This window comes from Sorex fumeus, unplaced genomic scaffold (assembly GCF_029834395.1).
Source record: "Sorex fumeus unplaced genomic scaffold, SorFum_2.1 ptg000111l, whole genome shotgun sequence".
Classification (NCBI taxonomy): domain Eukaryota; kingdom Metazoa; phylum Chordata; class Mammalia; order Eulipotyphla; family Soricidae; genus Sorex; species Sorex fumeus.
Window position 1 is genome coordinate 8425305 of NW_026606168.1, and position 25536 is coordinate 8450840.

Below are 25536 nucleotides of genomic sequence, written 5' to 3' on the forward strand. Positions count from 1 at the left end.
TTTCATTCCCCTATAAAGTGGAGGAGAACAAGAGCCAATGTTTGATGCAAGTAACCTTGTTCATGGATTCAGCTGATCCCTTGGATTCTGACTTTCATGTCAAGGGAAAACTGTTAAGGAGAAACTCACCATCTGACTAAATGAATACAGGAAAAAAATGAGCATCATCTTCCTTCCCTCAGCTCATCTATCACTTTTCGGGTTTCCTTCAGAATGAGCTCAAAGAGCCAAGAGGAACAAAGATATTTTACAGGAAACTGAGAGTTATGACAGAAGGAAGCTTTTTATAGTTTGGCCTTAGAATCTGAGAAAATCATGTTAAGGAAAGTTCTAACTCAGTTTCTCTCACTATTATTTCTCTCACTATTATTATTATGGCCTTTGATCTAATAAGTTCTCCCCTTCCTCCTCTTCTTCCTGGACTGTGTTATAATCTAATTCCATAGAATCTTACTCTTACTCTTTTTCCCATGACATACTGAAATATATCCTATGAGTAGCTTGGGATTTAGGTATTTCTATAATCTGTTCCATTTTATTTCAACCTTTACAGTTTCCCACCCAGTTATCATGTTGCATTTTTCTTTATATACTTTTCTTAAACATAACATATCTCCCAGTTTTCTTAATCTACTACTCTATTTCCTACAAATACTCATGATCCATTTCTTTATTCCTATATCCATGCCTTTCCTGTATTTTACTGTTTCTTTTACTTGCTCCCCAAATCAATCATTTTCCCCATGGTTTACCTTTTCTTTCAAACAATTGTCCAAATTCTGCCAATGAGTTTCCTTCCCCTTTAAAGTTGACTTTTAAAAACACCCAAGTTGTATTTTATAGCTCCATCCACATAGTCACCATATTGAGTCTATATATTCCTCTTCATTGTCCCTTATATAATTCGCTCCCCCACCCCTTCTGTAAAATGGTGCATATGTGGGTATTTGCTCATGAGAACTTCATTGACTCTTCCCTAGATCTAAGCAAACAGAAAAGGACACAATTTCAAGATACAGGAACCAGCTTTTTCAGTATTCATCATCGAAGCTATATACCTGATCACTTAAGGTTGGAAACAAATCCACCCTCAAAAATCTGAATGCCATCACAGGCAGAATTGAAGCCACCGTTGTTAAGAGAATAACAAGCCAGATGAACTTCTGGGTCAAGGAATGCCGTGCGTTTCCTGTCACAAAAGGAAAATTATCCAATGTTATTATGAATAGTATTAAATTAATAGACTTAATGCAGTCATCCAACAATTTTGAACAACAGAGTGTGGACTCATTTCCAAGCCTGGATGGAGTCAGTTTCCCTATTTGATACACAACACTTATTTGTTACAGTCATGTACTTAAACAAAGGAATAAGAGCCAGATAAGTAGACAGATCAATTCTCTGGGAAATGTCACCCCCATCTGTATCACCAATATAAACTGGTTCCTGTTGGTTTCCTATGGATTTACTATAATACCTCCAACTATTCATGTCTCCTCTCCCAATGGTAAAATGTTAGCAACACATGAAAACTTGGTATAATATACCATACTGATTTGATATGAGGACTCAGTATATCATACCATGCTGATTGATATATTGCTTCCAGTTGCCTTCCAACAAGGGCAGAAACAAATTTAATTCAACCGTGTGTTTCTTTGTATTCTCTGAAGCTGAGTAGCCCTAGACATGACTCTGGAACTAACTTTACTTCAAAATTGCACTTATATCTGTACCTTTACTTCGAACTAACTTCACTCAGTATTGAGTTTGGAGGCTGAAGGGCTTGGGAGGAAAGAGTGTTGGGGTACTTGGGAAAAAGAGGTGTCACTGCTAATGGGTGTGGTGTTGGAATTATGTGTATAAGAAGCCACTATTAATATCACTGTAAGCTACAGAATCTTTAAATTAAAACAAACAAACAAATAAATAAAACCACATTTGTGCTTTTAAGACTGGCTACTAAGGGGAAATTTTTTTTCTTAAACCCCAATGTTGGTCTAAATTTTTGAAAGTCTTATTGGAGCTCAGTAATTGATTCCTGGAATGGCATGTGCTTAGCTGGAGAGCCTGGTCCCCAAACTACTTTCTTTACTTAAGGCATTCCAGTCTCATTATGCGTGGCAGAATGCTCTCAGGACTTTGTAGTCTTCTAGTCAATGCATTGAACTTTCAGATTGGGCAACACTCCAAATTTTAAAAATAGTTTTAAAGTCTTTCTTTCCTAATATGCTTATTGTTATTCATAACCAGCATGTTTCCACATGACTGAAATCTTTTCGTAAACAACGCATTAACATTACATATTAAGGAAAAGTGATGTAAATAAAGATATCTGTATAATATACAGAGAAGGCAAAACTTGAAGAGCATGATTCTCAAATATATGCATGCATTTAAATGAAACAACATCTTCAAGTGCCTTTGTATTAATGGAAATGTATAATCCTAGAGCTGTTCTTATTTTGTTTTCTACATGAACCAATCTCTGAAGAATTGTGTTGATAGGCTGTATTCTTCAAATAGTGGAGGCAAATCCTAGACTTTCCTGATTGAGCTTCTGAAGTTCATCACTGTATATCTCATTTTTCCACCATTTGCTGGGATGAATTCAGAAACATCATTGCTACCAACCTAACTTACAAATTTCAGATTTTGAAACTTCTGAGGAAGTCTATTAATGACTCCTTTATATCAATTTCAGTGGCCCTTGGCAGGATCCATTTTGAAATTCCGAGTGTAATAGTAATACTATATACTCTTTAGATAGACCAGATGTACACTTTTGGTAGAATCACAGAAACTCAGGGTTTGGGAAATTTTTTAAATGTCCTTTGTTACCCATCTGATGCTTAATCACTCTCCAATGTCCCCGATCGGCAATTAAACTGCATTTTTCTTCAATTATCATCATCATGGCAAATGTTTATTGAAAATGCTACAAAAATGTTACATGGCAAATATTTTATATGTGTTTTGTCATTTAATCCTCCAATATTTCCACTAAAAATAGAAAAATAGTAATTTCTTCAGTTTAGAAGACATTAAGGCATTAAAGGGAAAAGACACTAGCTCAGGTTGCCATATGTGAGTGACGGAACACACTCTGAATCTTCATTCTCTTCACACTACTATGGACTAATAATCAGTTTCAGAAGGATAACAATTGTACAGCCTTTCTTGCTTATCTAAATGCATGTCAATTCCACTAGTGAACTCTGCCAGTGATATTGGTGATAACGTAATATAAAAGGAAGAATCAGTCAGTCCCTCTCTTTACATGAACTTTTCTTAGGCCCTCAGGTAACTCTGACATTAGGACTGTGCTTTCTATTTGCAAAGGAAAAGTCTAATATAGTTTGAGAAGCTGTATATAATGATCTCACTGATTCTTCTGCATCTGTTTTGAACAACAAAAACTCTAATCTTCTGAATCCCTTTCAAGACCAGAAGCTTTCAAATGCTTCTCTCAAGCAATTCCTAAAGAAAGGGTAATTGTCATCTCTACTGCCACCTAACAGAGAAAATACATTACAGAAACAACTAAATAGCATTGTGGCAATACTAGATGGCTGGGCTCACTTACCAACAAATGGAAACTGGTTTGGGAAGATGCTAAAGATTCCATTACTGTGCATTGTAAATAAAATGGAGAAATAAGTGGCAATGCTGCCCCAGATGAAGACGTGATTAATGACAGTCCAGTAACTGGTATCCAAGGCTATCTGTAAATAAAGTCAAATACAGAAGAGAGATCATTGAGGATTAAAATAGCCTCGTTTTTCTGCGTAACATAGCTTTGTGAAAAGATGAGGGCAACAACCGACCACAGGCACTCAATTTTTCTGTACAAAACGAGAAACTGACTTGACAGTTTGTGGGGGTAATTGACTTCAGAACTTAGATCTGCAAGCCATTATATCTGCCAAGGTTGAGTCAGAATTGGGAGATAAAATATTAAACTCCTTTTAAGTGATAAATAAGAAAGCAGAATAATTTCTCATTCCAAAGTTTCTTTCCAAATTGTTCTCAAAAATTGGAGAAAAGATTTTTTTCTGTTGTTAGCCAGAACATTTTACTATCCTGTATGACCACATTTGTACAGGTATGATCTGTGTTACATGACCATTATAACACATTTTGATGGTATATCCTCCAAATTATTAAAATAATATCAAAAAAGTCTTAATTCTCTCTTGGCATAAGATCCAGAAGCTGGGATTCAGGGTGACTGGGGAGCAAATTCACAGTCTGTCTTCTTTCCAACTAATTGTGGCAACACAGCTGAGAAGAGTGGTGTGCTATCTGGGAATCAAGAAAACCACTGAAGAATACGAACCCTTTATTTCCCAGAGGCATAAAAAAATAAGTTCTGGCATCATAATTTGCATCTAAGACGTTCCTAAGTATACAAGTAAAGATCCTTTGAGTTTTTAGCAGAGTTTGGTGCTGGAGGCAGCCCTGTCTAGAGTACATATATTCCTCCAAGCATTTGCACCAACTTCATCAAGTTTGCTGTCCCTTAAAATGTTTCCCCATTTGACATGTGATCTTAATGTAAACAACCAGTTATAATATTTCAGGCTTTTCTCTCCTTGAAAGGCATGAGAACAGAGTCCCATTTCCATGCCTCAGCAAAGAGATGCTGGTTTTCCAATTCACCTGGTTGTCAAGACATTAGGCCATAATCTCCAATTTTACTTTCCACCACCCTGTCAGTTTAGTACCAGCAAGACACCAATATCTGTCCTGAAGGGTCATACCCTGTAGGTATGAGCAGACAAAGGAAACTCACAGGAACAGATGGCTCCCATTGAGGCAGAACCTAAGGGACAGACAGATGAGCACTCTAACCAAAATCAACGAATGAGAACTCTTAAGGGGATGCAATTAGAACAGAGGAGAAAAAATTCTGGATGAAAAAAATATATTATTTCTGAATTTTAAAAATTCAGTAGAGAAACCAAATAGAACAGTCACGGATGGGAACTGAATTAATATTCTGGGGGAAAAAACAAATGGAAATAATATCTCACAAGAAAGAGCAAAATCTTGAAGAAATGGAAACCATGTGCAAAATATATGAGACATGGACGGCAAATCCATAGATGTCACACTCATGGGCCCAATATAAAAATAACGGCGTTTGAGAAAAGGGAAAAGCAATAGAGATGAAACAAAGAAATAACCGAAGAAAACTTCTCTACTGTAACAGACAGTAAAAAAAAATTTAGATTAAAAGGATTTGCTGAAATTCTAGGCCAATTAATGAAATGCATTGCAACTTCTTGACATTTGTGAAAGCCAAGAATAAAGAACATAAACTTTGAAACAAAGCAGATATTACATACTAAAAAAAAAAAAAAGGATCGACCAAACCTCAAACTATTAGATTAAAACTGTGATATGGTTGAACAACATTTACAGTTTAGAAAGAAAAGACTCTGACTCAGGATCTATTGCCCATCCAACAAATCATTCAAATATAAAGAAAGCTTTGAGCTCAGAAGTATAAAATCTATGGGCCTTTTCTGAATAAGTTATTCAAAGAAATTTCTATAACCACATGAATGTGAAAGCAGAAAATGTCTCCAAATAACAGAAAACAGGAAAAAATGGTTCTGAACAATGATTCTTATAAATATATAGTTGGCTCTAAATAAATTATACTGAGAATGAACTGCAGTATTAATTTGAAAAAACAGTCAAAACATATGTTAAAGAGTAATAGTAATTTCCTGGAACTCAAATTTAAATTGTTAATAGGTAAGAGTTGGGGAAAGGTGTAGGAGTAGAGAGGAAGAGAAAACATGTTTACTTTGAGGGTCAATGAAGCAAGGTATGACATGAGCTAATGAAACATTTAGTGAAAGACATAGTTATTATTTCATTTTGTAAATCAATAAGGAAACAGATTTGAATGACTTAAATTAATGAGAAATTACTAGTAAAATGATAATGCAAATTATAAGTAATCTTATAAACTTAAATATAGTATAAATTATTGATGACATGTGGATATTTAATTTTTATTTAAGTAGGAAAAGATTAAAGTAGAAATAAAAAGTATAATTCAAAGTAATAAAAGTTTTATAGAAGAGGTAAAATAAGACACATTATTTATTAAAATAGTTTGAGTAGCTCAAATTACCATACCAATGGAAAAAAAACTAATAGAATGAAGTAAGACAGAAATAAAAAGGAAAGAAAAAAAGGCCTAGATTATATATCATATAGATGCAAACTAAGAGGAAAAACACTGATTTTTTTTAAAAGAAGTGTATTTCCCATAGTAAAAAACAAAAGCTACAAAGGACAATCAAGAACCATTATGTGACAATTATTATAACCTCAAAATATATCAGGTAACATTTCTTTGATATATAAGGAGAATGGGCTGGAGAGATTGTAAAGTGGTTAGGGTGTTTTGCTTTGAATGCTGCCCACCTGCTGCCAATCTGTGTATTGTAGATACCCAGCCTGAGCATTGCCAACCATATGGTTGGGTGTTGCCTCCACAATACCAACTTGTGTCTCCCTGTGGCTCTTTCTGGTTAATTGGCCCTCCTGAAGATTTCAGAGCTTCTAAGAAAATATTATAACTTAAAGGATGTATTTCATTACAATTTGTAAGTTAATATGGCAGTATTTATAAAACATAAAAATGACACCTTGAGGAAAAAATACAATTTTTAATTAATCATATTGGTAATTTTAGAATTTCTGACTCCAAAAGCAACAACAATAATAAAACAGGTAGGGCATCTGCCTTGCACATGGCCCATTCAGGTTCAATCTCTGGTGTCCTATATGATCCCTGAACACAGAGCAGGAGTAAACCCTCAGCTCTATCAGGTGAGGTCCCTTTATATAGATGTACCTTATATATATATGTATTTTATGTATCTTTATATATATGATATACAAATGCTATATATAAAAAATTTATATAAAGTATAAGGCATGTTATCATTAATAGAAATTATGATAACTGATTCTGAAGAGTCCCAGCAAGAGAAATCCTATTTTGGTCATCAGAGATAAGATGGATATGTAACTCGAAGAGTAGAGGTAATTTGGTACCTCAATCAAAGTCTAAGATGTGCAGATGTGATTCTGTTCAATTATAACCTCTGTCTTCATATTCTGCTGTCCTCACACTAAACAAATAAGTATTTGTGTCAGGCTCTCTAGTTTATGATGAATTACATGGTAAACAAAGACTGCTAGATGTTAAAAACTAGTGTCCATTCTTATTCACCCTGCTTCTAGATTATTATTTCTAACTGGGCTTTGTCTCTGCTCCCAGAAAGTTTACTCCCTTTTACTTCCAGATTTTTTTTTTCTGTCTCCTGGTTGTATCAAGGCCCAGCAGCAGTAAGAATTAATTGCAAGAGGTGTGAAGGAGCACAAGTTTCTCTCGATAGTATTATACCAATGTTTTAATAAGTGCACAATAATTATGAAAGATGTTCATGTCAACAGAGAAAAGCAAAGTGACCAGGATCATGGTGACCCTTGAAAAACACATCAGGCAGAGAGTAGATCCTGGAGACAATCGATTAAACCTGAGTCAGATAGTCATGCACTATTCTGTCCAATACATCCTGATGAAGGACCAATGTTTTCCTTGAAACCTAAATATGAATTCCCTCTGAGGAAGCAGAGGTCTCATTCTTCTAGAATCTTGATAATCAGAAGTAAGATATTTTGAAGATTTTTTTAAAAACATCAAATCCCAGAACTGTGAAATTCCAGTCTTTTGATATCAATAAAAACTGTCTTTTAAATGGATTTGTATCTGTGGTCTTTCAACTTGTGAAGAAAGGAGAAATGTAACTACAATATGTAACCATAACATGCGGTGTGTGTTTTGTGAAAAAGCCATTTCTGAATTGTAAGTTAATATAAAACACAGCGCAATCATTGTGATAGCATAAAAAATAAATTATGGATAAGAAAAAAGGATATGTAGGAACAGCTATAGTTTTTTTTATTAAAAAGATAAAATTAAAGGTAAAAGGTAAAGGTAAAGGCCCTCCCGTTGATCGTCGATTTGCTCGAGCGGGCCCAGTAACGTCTCCATTGGAGACTTTGTTGTTACTGTGTCTGGCATATCCAATACTCTCGGTAGCTTGCTCTGGGCTCTCCGAGAGGGGCGGAGGAATCGAACTCGGGTCGGCCATGTTGGCCGCTTGTAAGGCGAACGCCCTACCCGCTGTGCTATCGCTCCAGCCCCAAATATAGGATGAATTGTGAAAACTGCTTTCAGTAAAAACATATGTCTATCATTTGAGGAATGAATTTTCCAGGCAACTTTTTACCACTACTTAGAGAGCAGGTAATGTGAAGGGGAGTTTAAAGTATGCTCTCCAGACCCTTTTTCCTTCAGTTATGAGTTGCAATCTTTCGAATCATCTCTCAGAGCACTACTAACAGACCCCACCTTGAGAAGACTTAGCTGTTACTGCTAAATGGGTTTCCTGGTGTACCCACAACAGTTGCCCCTGCCCTTCCAATAAGCCGATCATCTAATTTGATGGAACTCAAGAGTACACAAAGGATTTGCAACAATACCAGAAGATCACAAAGCAAAGCAGAGGTCAGGTCCTGTTGGTCACTTTAGCCAGGAAAGCGCCAAGCATTTGTGAACTAAGGCCTATTTGTATTGTCCTCGATTTGCATTAGAAAGGAAACAAACAAAAAAAAAAGCATCTCAAGATGCCTTAAGGCCAATGGAACATCAAAATTCATGCCCAATAGTAAAGCTCCTTTGAATCTGAGATTCAGCTACATCTCCAACACTGAAGATCTAAGGAAATGTACTCAGGCATAATTGTTTTAACTTAACCTCGAAATGATTTAGTCGTACAGGAAAAGGAAGAAACTTCTTTTCCATTACCACTTGAAACATGGTATTTTCTTCTTCACATACCAGAAGGAAGTGGTAGCAGACTTATTTCTCATCACATACAATGATCAAGCTCAAGTTGATTCATTGTGAGGTTGCTATTAGCTTAAAGCTTAAGAACACCTATGGCTAATCGTTTTCATCTGGTAATTTATGTTGAAGCTCCCAGTTTTCATCTCAAAATGTGTGGTTAAAAAGAAAACCCCAGGATTTCTTTAAGATTCATTCAGGTCCCCCCTTCCGCACCCCCATGCCCCCCTTGCAAGGCCACAAAGAAATGAAAGGGCCAACAATAAAATGGAGCTGTATGGAAAGCAAGCCCATCAAGTTAAGATAGTTACACCAGCAGGGTTACCTGGACACTGACGACAAAGACCAAAGATGTGGCCATGGTAACTGCGAAAGACTGGTAGTCAGCAATATGCTGCCCATCTTCTCCAGCCACATTGTAAAAAGACCCGTAGGGGATGAAGAAAAGGACTAATGATGTGTAGATTCCATGCGCCATGCAGACGAAAAATTTACGTTTGTTAAAAAGTAGATTCAGTTGTCCCGGTTGGTAGAGCAGGGGACAATCCAGGCTGTTCTGGTCACTCACATCCTGTCAAAAGAGTGTTATTTTAGTGGAAGAGATTTCAGACAAGTCCCAGTAGCCCTGAATTCCCAGTCTCCAAAAATAGCCAAGTGCATATCTGAGTATGGTCTACACTATACCACACTCATTATCTTGTTTTCTTTCCATAATCATCCAGAAGATAATAGAATGATCCCCACTTTACAGAAGAGTGACTTGAGACAGAGAGAGAGAGAGAGAGAGAGAGAGAGAGAGAGAGAGAGAGAGAGAAGAAAAGCACGTGCCATAGAGGCAGGGAGGGGGTGGGGGTGGAGGATGATGAGAGGGAACCTGGAGACACTGGTGCTGGGAAATGTACATTGGTGGAGGGATGGGTATTGAAACACCGTATGACTAAAAAACAGTCATGACCAGCTTTTTAAGGCTCTGTCTCACAGTGATTCAATCAAAAAGTTTTTTTAAAAAAATGTCTAAACTAGAAAAAAAAAGAGAGAAATTCGGGAAAGGTCACTCTGCTCAAAGAACAGAACCAGCACTTGACTTTAACCCAGATATTTGGCTTTAAATAAAGTTTCTTTTCTCTGCCCTCTGCACTCTTCCAGAATTCAAGGAACTAGGTACTGTACCATCAGAATCCTTCTATGGCGAGCCCGGCAAGCTACCAAGAGTATACTGCCCACACGGCAGAGCCTGGCAAGCTCCCTGTGGCATATTTGATATGCCAAAAAACAGTAACAAGTCTCACAATGGCGACGTTACTGGTGCCCGCTCAAGCAAATTGATGAACAATGGGAGGACAGCGCTACAGTGCTACCATCAGAGGACCCCCCAGTTAATGATTGTGGCAGTGAGGGGTAGTGACCAAGAGATGGCAGCAGAGAGTTGCAGGGTGTGAATTGGTCCATCACTCCCAACTCTGGAGAACCCATGAGCAGGAAAGCAGAAATAGCAAATTGTACATAGCATTCTAGGTGGGAAAGGACCTGAATCTGAATCACTGAGTGTTCAACCAAGTGAGAAGTCTAAAGCAGTTACTAGGCATTCACAACACAATTTGAACAGAACAAGAGGACACCACATTGGCCCCAGCAGGGTCCCAGGAGAAACTAGAGTAGTGCTTCTCAAACGGAATGTGCATGGTAGGGGGCAGGTTGGGATTCAGTGGATGACAAGTGAGACCTGAGATGGGGTTTACAACCTTCAAAGAGCAATGGTGATGACAACATTATGAACTTTACAGGCAAAAGGAACGGCAAGGATAAGACACTGGAAACATCAGAGGACCAAGGTGGAGAAGCAGACAAAGGGAATGTGACACAGGCAGGAACTCTGGCATCAGCCCAAGTCCCTGTTCCCACCTGTGGGCAGCCCAAGTCTTGACAAATGGAGCCCCAGCGGTGTCCTTAGAAAGTCCTGCTTAGTCATGCTGATTTGATGGTTCTTTCACCTCACCAGTCACTGAACGAAGGTGACATTGCACAGGCTCTGAGACATGGCAAGAAGCTCAGTGCCTGGTTCAAAGGACTCTGGCCAATTTCTGAGGAGCGAGGTCAATGGTTTTGACTTCATTTACCCATGTTCAGAGATGCAAAGAACAGCATCTTCTTCAATAGACTATTGCCACAATTAAATGAGCATATAATTCTTGCCATACCAGAAATCATAAATAACAACAAATAAAATAAGGAAAACAATAATGTTAATGACATCAGCGATGATGTAGTCATCTCAGAATGGAATGGCCTGGATTCTAGGGTTAGTTCTGTCATACATTGGTTGTCAGACTTTGAAGCAGCAGTGACTTGAACCTCTGAGACTGATTTCTTTCTTACAAAATGAATGGCTTCATGGCTTCACAGGTGTCACTGAAGCTTTCTATCAAAGCATCCCATGTGATCTGATTAAAGCCAAAGTTGACAAAGAAGAAAAGGAAAGGGGCAAATATTCAACTTGACAGCAATATCTTATTATCAGTTTTATTTCAAATTGCACAACACCATCTTTTCCCAGAAACTGCTTAATTTGTATAATTTTATTCTACATTCTAGGCAGCTACAAAACACCAAGAAAAGTACCCCTTGTATAAACAGGGGCCCTTGGGAATAAGCGTGCTTAGTCTTTATTTCTAAGGTCTTGGGGAGTTCGTTACTTTTTTGTAGAATTTGAAAAAAATCTGCTGTTCACAAAATGCCCTTTTTAAACAGACGCAAAACGAGACGACTGACTACAGAGTCAAAGAATGGGAGAGTAGAGTGAGCTCATAAATGTGAAGATTTATATTTTGCAATAGGTGGCGATGGGCCAGAAAAAGAGGCCTAGCAAATGGTGTAACAAAGAGGTCTAACAACAGTCTGGACAAAATCTGGTCTCCTTAAAAATACTTCAAAAAAATTTAATAATAATTCTAATTGTGCCGTGGAAACTCCTCTGGCTAGCCTTCGACTTCCCCAAAGGCAGCCAGGCTTTTTCCTCCTTCAAGAAGCACCTTCCAAGACAGTTGAATGTGCCAACAATCCACCATTTTTGTAAGTGATTCCCTCCTTTCTCTCCTTTTAAGCACACTGAGGCACACTGAGCCAGACCAGGTGTCTGAACCCAACTCCCTCCAGGATTGTGGGCTGCCTGTCTTCCTCTCCCATTGGCAGGGAGCTGAACTGGCCTGTAGTCCTGGTTCTGGGCTTCTCAGACCAAGGACAATAGCACTGCACTGTCCTCCTGTTGTTTATCCATTTGCTTGAGTGGGCCCAGTAACGTCTCCATTGTGAGACTTGTTATTACTGTGTTTGACATATTGAATATGTCACAGGTAGCTTGCCAGGCTTTTGCCTTGTGGGCGAAATACTCTCAGTAGCTTACCGGGCTCTCCTAGAGAGGCAGAGGAATTGAATCGGGCTCAGCTGGGCTGGCAGCTTGCAAGGCAAACGTCCTACTGCTGTGCTATGTCTCCAGCCCCAGACCAAGGTCATCTAGCTACATATACTTGCTCTGTGTACTCTGACCTAATTTCTGTGATCTTCTCTCTCAGTAGCTGAAGTCTTCTATAACCCTCAGAGCACACAAAGCAGCATTTCCTGGTGTACGAACCACAATCATTAGTTCTGTGGGTGTTACCTGAAAACTAAATAAGTGAAAGTTCAGTCATATGAGTTTGGGAAATGCTGAATAAAATGAAGCTACAAGACTATTTCCTGGGGGACTACTTGGAGTCTCTGAAACAATAATGTGGGGTGTGGCTCTCTAAGAGGAGAGTGGTCAAGCTTTGATCAAAGAGAGCTCTGGGAGAGATGGGGGAGGGGGCATCTGGAAGGGCTTTTTGATCCATCAGCTCCTATTAAAATAACCACAGCTACAGAACTCTTTCCATGATTGGTATCTCCTACTTGGAAACAGAAGCATGTTTTGAATGCCTCAACAGATTTTTCTTTCAAACATTAAAAAGGGAAAGGGTAAGAACATACCTGGTCAAAAATCCCCATGGCTAAAACAGGCAGTGAAGTGTAGACAATGTTGAAAAGAGTAATGAACCATTGATCATAAACAGTCTGAAAAGAAATAACACATCGCTGTTAAGCACCATCTAGTCATGAGCTTCCTGCATAGTTAAAATGGAGGGAAATGGAGCACAATACTGGACCCATGAAAGGCCTCTTACAAGTGGGTAATTATCCCAGCTTGTGAATGCCCTATACTGAGTTCAAGACTCTGGGGCTAGAGAGACACAGCAGGCAGGACATTTGTCTTGCATGTGGCCAATCTGGGTTTCATCACTGGGACCCTATATGGTCCATAAACCCACTAGGAGTGATCCCTGAGCACAGAGCCAGCAATGACTCCTGAGTATTACAGGGTGTGACCCCAAAACAAAAAAGAATTTGATCTAATTATAAGCAAAGAATTTACTAAAACCTTCAACAGGGAATGCAGAAATAAACCAGCTGGTCCTACCTATGTTTTGTTTAAATGTTAAGAAATAAGGAACATGGACATTCAATCTATCTATCACATTGTAGAGTTCCATCTAGGTGGGGGGTGGGGATATAAAAACAAAAGAGGAAAGGAGGAGTGAGGCAAATAGGTGGAATAAGGAAATCATGCTACTTTTATTTATTATAGAGAATTGAAGCCCGAAATCTATGTATGAAAGATCTGGTCAATGTCATTATTGGAGACATTGATTAGAACAAGGCAGGAAAGTTGAATTCTGCCACCATTGTAAGACAGGATTTATGCCAACAAGCAACATTAGGGACTACTCTTTTTTATTAGTTTTATTGAATCACTGTGAGATAGTTACAAAATTTCATGTTTGGGTTACAATCATACAATGATCAAACACCCATCCCTCCACCAGTGCACATTCCCCACCACCAATATCCTCGGTATATCCCCCTTTCCCACCCTCCATGCCTCCATGGCAGACAATATTTCCCATACTCTCTCTCTACTTTTGGGGATTATGGTTTGCAATATAGACACTGAGAGGTTATCATTTTTGGTCCTTTATCTACTTTCATCACACATTTTCCATCCCAACCGGTTCCTCGAGCCATCATTTTCTTTGTTATCCCTCCTCTATTCCAGCTGCCTTCTCCCCTTTGCTCATGAGGCAGGCTTCCAGCTATGGAGCAATCTTCCTGTCCCATGTATCTGCTATCCTTAGGAGTCAGCCTCATGTTATTTTGTTTTATACTCCACAACTGAGCATAGAACACTTCTTATCAAAGAGATCAATAATTATGAATAAGCTCAAGACAGCCTGGAGCAATAGCACAGCAGATAAGCCGTTTGCTTTGCATGGAGCCGACACAGGTTCGATTCCTCCCTCCCTCTCGGAGAGCCTAGCAAACTACCGAGAGTATCCCTCCAACATGGCAGAGCCTGACAAGCTACCCATGGCATATTCAAAATGCCAAAAACAGTAACAACAAGTCTCACAATGGAGATGTTACTGGTGCCCGCTTGAGAAAATTGATGAACAATGGGAGGACAGTGCTACAGTGCTAAGACAATCAGTAATAAAGCATGGTAAAAATAATTAAGAAATGACCTTTGACTATTTATGTACTTTGATTCTAATATGACTAATACTAATATAATTGAATAGAATTTAAATGTTAAGTTTATCTAATTTAATATCGAATTCTGACTGTTTTTATCCACTGACTCACAAAATTCCTGAAAATTTTACCATCAAATCTCATGACCAGTGTGGGATTGTCTCTAGGATATCACAGCCCATGACCATCCTTGGAACAAAGCAACAACAACCTGAAGGATTGGTTGCCCCTTGACCCTGGGCCTATAAGGGACAAGCAAGAACCTGCAAAGGGACATAGAAGTAGCCTGGCAGGCCAGAGTACCATGACAACAGACTGAAAAAAACTTTCTTAGAAAACCCCTGGGCATTTTAGTGGAGGTTTTCTGAGACAAATTATATTTGTGCCACTTATACAGGACAGAAAGACGTGCCTTAACAATGGAAGCATACTTAACTGTCACTGAGGATGACCCAAAAAACAACTTTGTCAAAGCATCAGTGAACTTACAAGTAACGGGGAAATCAAATCTATCATAGTCAAAAAGAGAAAAGTGAGATAGAATTAAAGAATGACATCTTTCTAGGATGATTTTATCTTCCTCCAGAGACTATTTCTGCTACCAGTTACTGAGGATGCCATGCGCTTTTGGTCAGTCATCCTGCCCTCGTAGTCTGTGGCTCATGCCAGGAGGCTGCCCAGGTTCCAGCCCAAAGGGAAGAGTTTTCAGTAGGATCTCTTTCTGGATGGGCACTAGCCCTCCTCCCTCCAACCCCGGGAAAAAACAAAAGCAAAGGAGCATCAGCTTCTTAGATGCTTCCCCTTAATCCTCAGCAACCACCAGAAAAAGTGGTTCAGCACTGTGTCGCCAGATAAGGGGCCCAGCCTAGGGCAGGAGTTTTAAGAGAATCCCAGAGACGAATTCAGGTTTCCCACAACTCCACAGAAACAGCTGCCTCTTCCCTTCCATGAGTTAATGAATCCAACTTTATTAGATGTAGGCATTCAGAATGTCTGCCTTCATGTATTGAAACAGAAAGAAACAGGCACTGTGAACAGAACGGAGAAAGGCACTGTTGTGTGCAAATATCACAAAACACTGTTTCATAGTGAAAAGCAAGGAACCACAGATTTCTCTCTCTCTCTCTCCCTCTCTCTCTCTCTCACACACACACACACACACAAACACATAATTTGAAAAAAATGTTGAGCAAAGGAAGCCAGACACAGTACTTACACACAGGACAGAGTGTAAGGCACTTGACTTCCAAGTGGCTGATCCAGGTCTAATCTCTGACACTACTTAGGATCTCCTGGGCATCCCTGGTCAGAGCACAAGGCTGGGTTCGATCTCTAGCATCCCATATGGTCCCCTGAGCACTTTCAGAAGTGATTCCTGAGTGCAGAGCCAGGAATAACCCCTAAGCATCGCTGGGAATGACCCAATAATGAATAAAAAAGCTTTATCCTACAAAGGGAATATAGGCTCATATTAAGAAATACAGATAATGCTTAAGGATCTTATTAATAAGTAAAATGGTTTAATATAAAGCTCTATAGATATAAAATATCATGGACAGACGGTTGTCAATAAAAATAAAATTTTAACTTATTATTAAAAATGTATAAAATCCTTTAGCAAATTAATTTTCAGCTAGGTTACTTTTAAATAGACTTTTAAGCAGTCCTCTTTTCAGATAGACTTTTGACCATTACCTAATTCTTTCTTAAAACAACTCTTAGTTAAAACCAATATGATCATATTAATAGATGCAGAGAAAGCATTTGACAAGATCTAGCACCCACTGATGATAAAAACCCTCACCAAAATGGGTATAGAAGGGACTTTCCTCAAGATAGTCAAAGCCATCTACCACAACCCTATGAGAAGCATCATCCTCAATGGGGAAAACTAACAGTCTTCCCTCTAAGATCAGTGACTAGAGAAGGATGCCCACTCTCGCCACTTCTGTTCAATATAGTACTGGAAGTGCTTGCAATAGTGGTTAGACAAGAAAAAGATATTAAGGGCATTCAGATAGGAAAGGAGGAAATCAAGCTCTCATCATTCGCAGATGGTATGATACTATACTTAGAGAACCCTAAAGCCTCTACCAAGAAACTCCTAGAAACAATAGACTTGTATAGTAAAGTTTCAGTCTATAAAATCAATACCCAAAAGACCATGGCTTTCCTATATGCAAATAATGAGAGAAAAGAAAGTGACATAAAAAAAGCAATCCCATTCACAATAGTGCCTCAGAAAATCAAGTACCTAGGAATCAGCTTAACTAAGGATGTAAAAGACAAAGAAAACTACAAACTGCTACTTCAGGAAATAAAAGAGGACATGAGGAAATGGAAAAATATCCTCTCCTCATGGATTGGGAGAATTAATATTGTCATAATGGCAATACACACCAAAGCATTGTATAAATTCAATGTGATCCCTATTACAATACCCATGACATTCTTCAAAAAAATGGAGCAAACACTCCTGAAATTCATATGGAACAATAAGCACCCACGAATAGCTAAAGCAATTCTTGGGAAAAAGAAAATGGGAGGAATCAACCTCCCCAACCTCAAACTCTACTACAAAGCAGTAATAATTAAAACAACATGGTACTGGAACAAAGACAGAGCTGCAGAACAATGGAACAGGGTTGAATATACTGACATCCCCCCTCCCCCAAATATATGATCATCTAATCTTCTATAAGGGAGCAAGAACTGTGAAGTGAAGCAAGGAAAGCCTCTTTAACTAATTGTGCTGGCAAAACTGGACAGCTATATGCAAAAAACTGGGCTCAGATCTCTACCTAACACCATGTACAAAGTCAGATCAAAATGGATTAAAGACCTCAACATCATACTAGAATCCATAAGGTGCATTGAAGACAAGGTTGGCACAACCCTCTACAACATTGACACTAAAGGTATCTTCAAAGATGACATGCCACTGGCCAAGCAAGTGTAAACAGAGATAAACAAATGGGATTATCTTAAATTAAGAAGCTTCTGCACCTCAAAAGAAACTGTAACAAAAATACAAAGATAGTCTACATAATGGGAAAGGATATTCACCCAATACCCATCCGATAAGGGGTTGATATCAAGGATATACAAAGCACTGGTTGAACTCCACAAGAAGAAAACATCCAACCCCATCAAAAAATTCAGCGACGAAATGAACAGAAACTTTCTCAAAGAAGAAATCCGAATGGCTAAAAGGCATATGAGAATATGCTCTACATCACTAATCATCAGGGAGATGCAGATCAAAGCAACAGTGAGATATCATCTCACACCACAGAGACTGGCCCACATCCAAAAGAACAACTGGTGTTGGCGCGGATGTGGTGAGAAAGGGACTCTCCTTCAATGCTGGTGGGAATGCCGACTGGTTCAGCCCTTTTGGAAAACAGTATGGATGAGTCTCAAAAAATTAGAAATTGAGCTCTCGTTTGAGCCAGCAATTCCACTCCTGGGAATATATCCCGGAGAGGCAAAAATGAACACCCAAAAATAGTTGAGATAAGTACCAGGAGGTCTGCTCCACGGCTTGGAAGCTGGCAGCACGTGCTTGGGGAAAAAACAGCTTAGATAGAGAAGGGAACACCAAGTAAAGGGTGTTTGGAGGATTCGCTTGGGATGCGAAATGTGTGCTGAAAGTAGACTATAGACCAAACACAATGGCCACTCAATACCTCTATTGCAAACCACAAAATACAAACTCTTCACTATCATCTCAAACCCTTCTTGATCCCTTGCTGTCAATCTTTCCCTGCCCCTATCCAGGTTCTCTTTTTTCTCATTCACTGGGTGTCAGCTTCATTGACAGTCTTTCTCTGACTTAACCAGACTCAATCCTGTCTCAGGATATTTGCACTTTCTATGCCAGCAGGTAGGAACGCTTTAACTCCAAGGTATTCATATGAAAGTTTCCTTCTAAGCTTTTTTCAAATAGACTTTTGACATTACCTACTTCTTTTTCAAAAACAACTCTGAGAGGCTGGAAGATAGTACAGCTGTCAGCAAATGCTAGGTATTTGCCCAACTTTGGTTTGATTCCCAACACCACAGGGTCTTGTGAGTACTGCCAGGAGCAGCTGTGAGTGTCCCTAAGCAATGGAAAATGTGGCCCTGGAGGTTCCCATGATCTGGGTATCTCCAGCACTGTAGGGCCAGAGCTGCATTATACTATCTTGAACTGCTGGCCTGGTTGGCCAAGAATCACCAGTGAGGTCCTCAGATCTCCTGGACACTGCTTAGAAGTCACCTCACTCCCTGCCCCTCCCCAACAAAACTGAAATTATCTTCCTGACTGATTTCTTTATGATCTCTCTTTGTCACAATAAAATATAATCTCCACAAACCACAGCCATTTACAACTATAATTCCCAAACTAAGGGTAGTGTATTGTCAATAGTAGACGCTCTACAAAATTTTGTTGAACTCTTTCACAGCTTTTAAAAAACATTTCCAATTTAATTTACTGCTAGCCATTTCTCCTGAGGATGTGCATAGACTTCTCCAACAGAGCACATCCAGACCAAGCTAATTCTCACACCCCTTGAACCAGGCTTACCTCTTCTGTTCCCTTTATCAGTTTTCTAATGCTACCACCTCCCCCCCAGTAGGAACCCAAGGCAGGAATCAAAGAGCTCTCTGTTGAGCACCATGCAGCAGACTAATCTCCAAGTAATCCCCACTGATTGAACCAGGACAGATGACTAGTGATCCAGCCCACTGCACTCTGCTTCAAAACTGTCCATTTGTTGGCCCCTGTCCTAAGATTCCCATTCTCCAAACCCTCATTTACTTCATTGCACTTGATCTTCCAATATAGAGCTGTGTTCCGGGCCACTCCTTCGCAGTCCCATGATATTCAATAACCTACTGCTTTATAATAATCCATTGACAAATATTTTTATGCTGGTTCCCAGATCCACCATATGAGACTTGGAGTTCTTTGGGAGTGTGTTAGATGCTTTGTTCATCTGTGGGCCCTACTCAGTGCCTGGAATATAGGAGGAGTCAACACAAGGAAGCTGATATCTGAAGGGAAGTCTTTTAGAGTCAGCAGACAGAATTATTTTGACCTTGAATGAGAAATTTGGTATCTCTGAATCTTAGTTTTCTTGGTTATAAACTGGAAATCAAAAGGAGACTGTAGAGGCTGGAGCGATAGCACAGCAGGTAGGGCATTTGCCTTCATGCAGCCGACCTGGGTTAGATTCCCAGCATCCCATATGGTCCCCTGAGCACTTCCAGGGGTAATTCCTGAGTGCAGAGCCAGGAGTGACCCCTGTGTATCATGGCATCTGACCCAAAAAGCAAAAAAAAAAAAAGAGAGACTGTAATATTTAGTGAAATGAGGTGAATGCCAGTAGAGCCACAGTGGACAAACTATAGTCCTTAATGAGTGAGCACTTTAGTTACAGAAAAAGGAGAAGAGAGGGAGGGAGGGGGCACATAATATGAAAGATCCCCAAGCATCATGTGTTTAGGTAACATATAAAGAAATGGCATATTTTCCTATTAAGTATACTTTGAAAAATACAATTTTTATTAAGGTAACTAACCATAAGTGGTTTTTCCCTGATAAACTACTGCATTAAAAAGTAATCAACTGAAAAATCAGCACAAGAATCAACTGAAAATCAGAACCAGAATAGAAATCAATTGAATATCAGAAGAATTAATGAATAAGCATCTTCTTCCTGACTATTCAATAACATCATCACTGAGGCTACTTTGCCCCAGGTTTTACCAAATATGTGTTAACCTGAGTTACTCACCTAAAAAATAAAACCGTTTAACTCTGTGACTAGCACACACATGGTTTGAAGATTTTGAAACCAACTCAGAGTGATCCAGTCCAAACACAAAGCTTGGCTCTTTAGTGAGCAATTAGTGGAAAATTAGAGTAATCCTAATATTACATAACCACAATAATGTAAATTCTCTATATGATTTTCATCTTTGGTGGGCAGGGGAGAATGCGGCCATACCTGGTGTGGTGCTCTGGGGCTATTCCTGGCTCTGTGTTCAGGAGTGACCCCTGGTGGTTCTCAGGGGTCATGGTGGTGCTAAGGATCTAAACTAGGTTGCAAGACAAGTAGGTTAACCCCTGTACTATTTCTCTCACCCTATGATTCTCATCTTTTAAGAGAAACTAATAGAACACCAGTATTAGGCATCATGTTGTGAAAGTGCACTTTACAAATGGGTACGTCATAGGAAAGGAAGAGCAATGGAATGGTAGTGGTGTCCTTACAAATGGGAAAGTGAGAGAACTGACTTATTTACAATGCGGTAGGGAGCTTTTATTATTTAATGAATAGCCATAAAGTTGCTAAAGAAACAATTTAATTATATTAACGAGAAAAGTAACAGCATGAAATCAATAAGAAATTTGGGAAGATGAAATGCTAATGTGGGATGTCTGGAAAAGAAAAGCTGATAGGCTGCCTGGTATGTTTAAATGGTCAAGCAACTTTTATATGTTTTTTTATTTATTAGTTTGGGGGCCACATCCGGCAATGCTCAAGGGTAACTCTTTGACTCTGCACTCAGGAATTACTCCTGCTTGTTCTTGAGGACCATATTGGATGCTGGGAACCTGTGTCAGCTGCATGCAAGGCAAGTGCTATTCCTGCTGTACTGTTACTCTGGCCACTAGTCAAGTAACTTAATTTTTCCAGAGAGTCTGAATATATTGAACAAAAGTTGAGGCAATTATGAACCTCCAGAAGCATAAAGTTTTTTTTAAACCGTGCACTGCAAACCTCAATTGGATGTAACGCTAGTCACCAAAAGTCATTCATAACTATGCACAACATTGAATTCAGATATACCAAGAAATGATAGTGTCATGTATGATGGATTAAGGAGAAGGTGATCAATTCCCCCAATTAATAGAACACAGCCAGGTCTAGAATAGAAAAATCAATTTGAGCAACAATGTAATTAGGATATTCCAGTAGGAGTGCAAAAAACAGCTAAGAGTTAAAAATGGTTATTCTGAGGAAAGAAAATCAGGAGTAGGGCGAAGACAGGGAGCCTGTTTTTTTCACTACTAGTAATATTTCATTTGTTTTACCTATACGTTGATTTCTTTGATCAAACATTAAATTAGATCAACTTAAGTTTTTTAAGTGGTGAGGTAAAAGTACCTTTCCCTGATACAGTTTAGGGCCTTTCACAGGAATTAATCACTGGGAACATTTCTTCTACAGATTTCTTTCTCCTCATGATAGAGATCTCCAGCCACCTAGTTAATGCTTCATTCCTAAAAGTCCTTACCTATTCTCAGAAAAGACAGAAGCCTTCCCCTGCTCACTCCCCTGTGGTGACCAAGACTGGTGGAGAATATACTCGCTCATATCACCACAGGTACCCCTTCCACCCATGCTCCAGCCTGTCACCTCTACTGCCCCTCCCACCCCCCACACACAATTGTAAATTGAACAGTTGCTCCAGTGAGATGAGAGAGTTGGGAAGGGAAGGAATGATTTCTAGCAAACACCTGTCCTGGGAAGCTCACCAACTGGAGATGAGACCCCTCCAAAGGTGCTGGCCGTCTGATTTTGATGACTCAAATTATTTTACAGAGTCCCACAAAAAAAATTTCTCCTAGGGTCCCCGGACTTCTCAAGGCAGCCAATCCACTTCTGCCTCCAATTTTTCTGTCTTCCATCTCCAATATTCTGAATTAAGGGGGAGGTGGGGGAAGTGCATGTGAGATACCATAAATCTGCTTGGAGCCCAGTAAGTCTCTTTGCAGCTACGGAAAAATTAAAAAGGAAAAGGAGATATCTCCATGTTTCCGACTTCAATGCGTTTCCATTAAAGGCAAGCTCCCTTCTATGTGGGAGCAATTTATCAAGTTTATCAACCATTTCATGTGGAGTAAAAATACCCCAGCTACAAATTACAACTGGAAACAGTGTGGGCAACACAAAAATCTATGATTTATAAAATACCGCATTAAAATAGACCTCAACAATGCTCTTAAATAACAGTTAAAAAGAGATTTTGTGCTCTGAGACCATTGGCTTCCCTGCTTCTTCAAAGAACAATCTCTTTGGAACTACCTCTTTGGAGCTATGTCTTCTCCGTTGACTGTGTGTTGACCAGGAAAACTCTATAAAGATATTTTCTCTTTGGGGCCTCAAAAAACATTTGTCATTTCAAGAAAACACACTGTGGAGTAAATCTGAGGTGCTGGGCCTTAGCACATCTGTTCCTGATTTGTACAATTAGCAGAAACCCACTAGCTGAATCCAAGGGGGGGGGCGCGGGGAGGGCAGTCGCACCCAGGACTTTTCATGAGTTTTCCAGTGGGCACATCTGGAAGGTGGGTGGGGGAAGGAATGGCCAGTGCAGATTGACAGGAACTCACAGGTAACCCAATCCATGAGGTCATCAAAGCTTTGAGGTTAGTTGCACTCTTTCGCATCCCTTTCCAGACTTTTTGTGGGGAGCTTCTTATATTGTTTGACAGAACTGAAGTTTTTCTGGCCTTGACAAGATAATTGTTTCCATATCACAGCAGAATTTGAAATTTGAAAAAAAAAAAACCTACACAGTTCTGTATCTCCCTGACAATGATAAATTATCGTCAGATAAGATCTCTAACAAGTTGGACTGGGACAGTAGTTGGAGTTTGAAATGTAAATTTCCTACGTCAGGCTTCAACCAATGGTTTGTTGGGAAAAAGAATGATTTCCAATGGGCTTTTTTCTTGACTAATTTTTTTTTAATTTGGTTCTGTCTCTGGTGGAGAATGGTTTATCTTTATTAAAAATCCTACAAGCATAGGATTCCTTTCAAATAAACTACATGTATTAATAGTACTTGTAGCCCTGGGGTGCCTTCCATGGAAATCATGGGCTTTGATAACAAATAGGGATAAAACATGCCTTTAAAAATAATGCATGATTCAGCTTAGAGACGGATCCAATCTTTATTATACAAACTTATCTCTTCCAGAAATCTGGTTAGTGATCTCCTGGAGGACAGAATCTGCTTAAGTGGTTCCTCAGCGGCAGTTTGGTTTGAGTGCCTGCTGGTAGAAAGTGACCTCAAGCTTCCAGATAATTCCAGAAGGATTTGGCCTAGAGGCAGACCCAACCTCTGTAAGAGCCAAAGCTGTTAGCGATGGCCCCCAAGAACTTAGCTCTCTCTGAGAGTTCCTTTTCTTCCATTTTCATACTATACTGAAAATTTCTAGGTGTTTCACCTTTAGATTCTGAAATCAAGAAGATTGATTTTATAGGGGTCATTTCCAGTGATTCTTGGGGTAAGGTGGTACTGGGTCCTAGGAAGCCTCTCCTGGTGACACTCAGCCCAGTGGCCTTGATGGCTCAGTGCTCCAACCAGAGGCTGTGAAGCTCAGGCCAAGTGAACTGAAGGCCACTACGGCCACACATCGTGATGCTAGAGGCGAGGGACATGCAGTGCCATGAACTGAACTTGGGATTTCCCAATGCTAGACATGTATAAGCTACAACCTTTTGAGCACTAAAGAGGACATTTTAGAAACAAAAATGATAAAGTCATTCTCTTTTGCAAGTTATAGACCATTCCAGAAGTCACTTATCAGAGTCAAGAGTTTGTTTGGTCTTTGCTTTTGTTTGTGTTTTTAGCAGGTAGAATTGGTAAGCTGTAGGAGGAAGTCAGAAGTATGGATACAGTCCTGCCTTGGACACCACTGAACCTCAGCACTTGGGGGGACACATGCTTTTTCTCCATAAAATGAGAGCCCCAACTTGAAAGCTCTGAAATCCCCTATCAGAGCAAAGATTCTAGGTTCTAAACAAAACATCCCCTTTATGTTCTATGTCCCAGCAATTTCTCCAGGAAAGTTCACTCCGCAAAAGCAAAACGAAAGGAGTCTGATCTTTCCCAGGCAAATTCTTTCCCTTGTGTGTCCCAAAACAATCTTTACAGAGTCAAAAACACTGAAGTTAATCAGAAGAAAGTCCAGAAACCAAGCACAACCCAGCCTGCATCATATCATTCCCCATCAGAGATGTCCCAAGTGTCACCATGCCTCAGGCAGCAAATGGTCCCACCCATCAGCCCTCTGGAGCCTCACACACCACATCTGGATTGGCCTGGACGTCTGCCTCAGCCCACCTACCAGGCTGGGGCACTAGCTGGAATCTACTGGAACTAGGATCTGAGACTAGGAGCCTGGATGAAATTCACCAGCCCCCTAAGAGAAAGGCCAAGGTAGTAAAGAAATAGCACATGCCACTTCATTAAGTAATTAAACTGGTGTTTTTAAAAGTCAACATTGTGTCTAAGAAAGCACACTCTGTTTACATTTGCTCAGATGTTTTCAGCTTGCAGAATGGATGGCTACAAAGCAATCTGCTAAGAGGTGCAGGACAGAAATATTTAGGTGCACATGAACCGTGCCAAGGTTCTACGGGGTGGCCCCCGCACCACCCCTGGATATGGCTCATCCATGACAAATTTAATTCAGGAAGGCTTGTGGTGGGAACAACAAGAGAAAGGGGGCTATGGAGTTATTTAACATCGGTTTCACATTTGAGGAAATGAAATCGTGCCCAGATGGTAAGTCCCCTGTGGGCAAGATCTGTGTCCCTCAGCTTCATGCTGGTGTCCCCAGGAGACCAGCCAAGCACTTGGTCATAAACTGGTACACGGTTTCCATGTTCACTGAATGGGCATTCAGTCTCTTGGCTCTATGGGAGCATGTGCCGACGAGTCCCCCTCCTGGTGGGGGCTGGATGGGCAAATGACTGAAGCCAGAATCTCCTGACTGTTGGGACTGAACCTGTCTGCAGATCCGAGAGCTTTTGTTATTATTGGCTCCGTTTCTTCAGGCAGGTTTCACTTCCACTGCAGCAATGTGGAAGAGGGATGGCAGGGGTAGGAAATCCCCAGATGGACGATTTTTACACACTGGCAATAGTAGCTCTCTCGTGGATCTCTGGGGCTCACAACGCCCCATCACCAGACTAGGGCTTTGGAGG

At 39.8% G+C, this 25536-nt stretch overlaps 1 protein-coding gene across 1 annotated transcript in view; it reads right to left on the bottom strand.

The window, feature by feature from the left end:
* The window catches only part of ATP8B4 (ATPase phospholipid transporting 8B4 (putative)), a 236005-nt gene that overhangs the window by 843 nt on the left and 209626 nt on the right, over positions 1 to 25536 (bottom strand). Inside the window, exons 24-27 of the mRNA XM_056135410.1 lie at positions 12944 to 13027; positions 9267 to 9512; positions 3587 to 3725; positions 1059 to 1189 (exon numbers count right to left, since the gene is read on the bottom strand). Coding sequence (XP_055991385.1) covers positions 1059 to 1189; positions 3587 to 3725; positions 9267 to 9512; positions 12944 to 13027 — 600 coding nt within the window. The remainder of the gene's footprint in view (positions 1 to 1058; positions 1190 to 3586; positions 3726 to 9266; positions 9513 to 12943; positions 13028 to 25536) is intronic.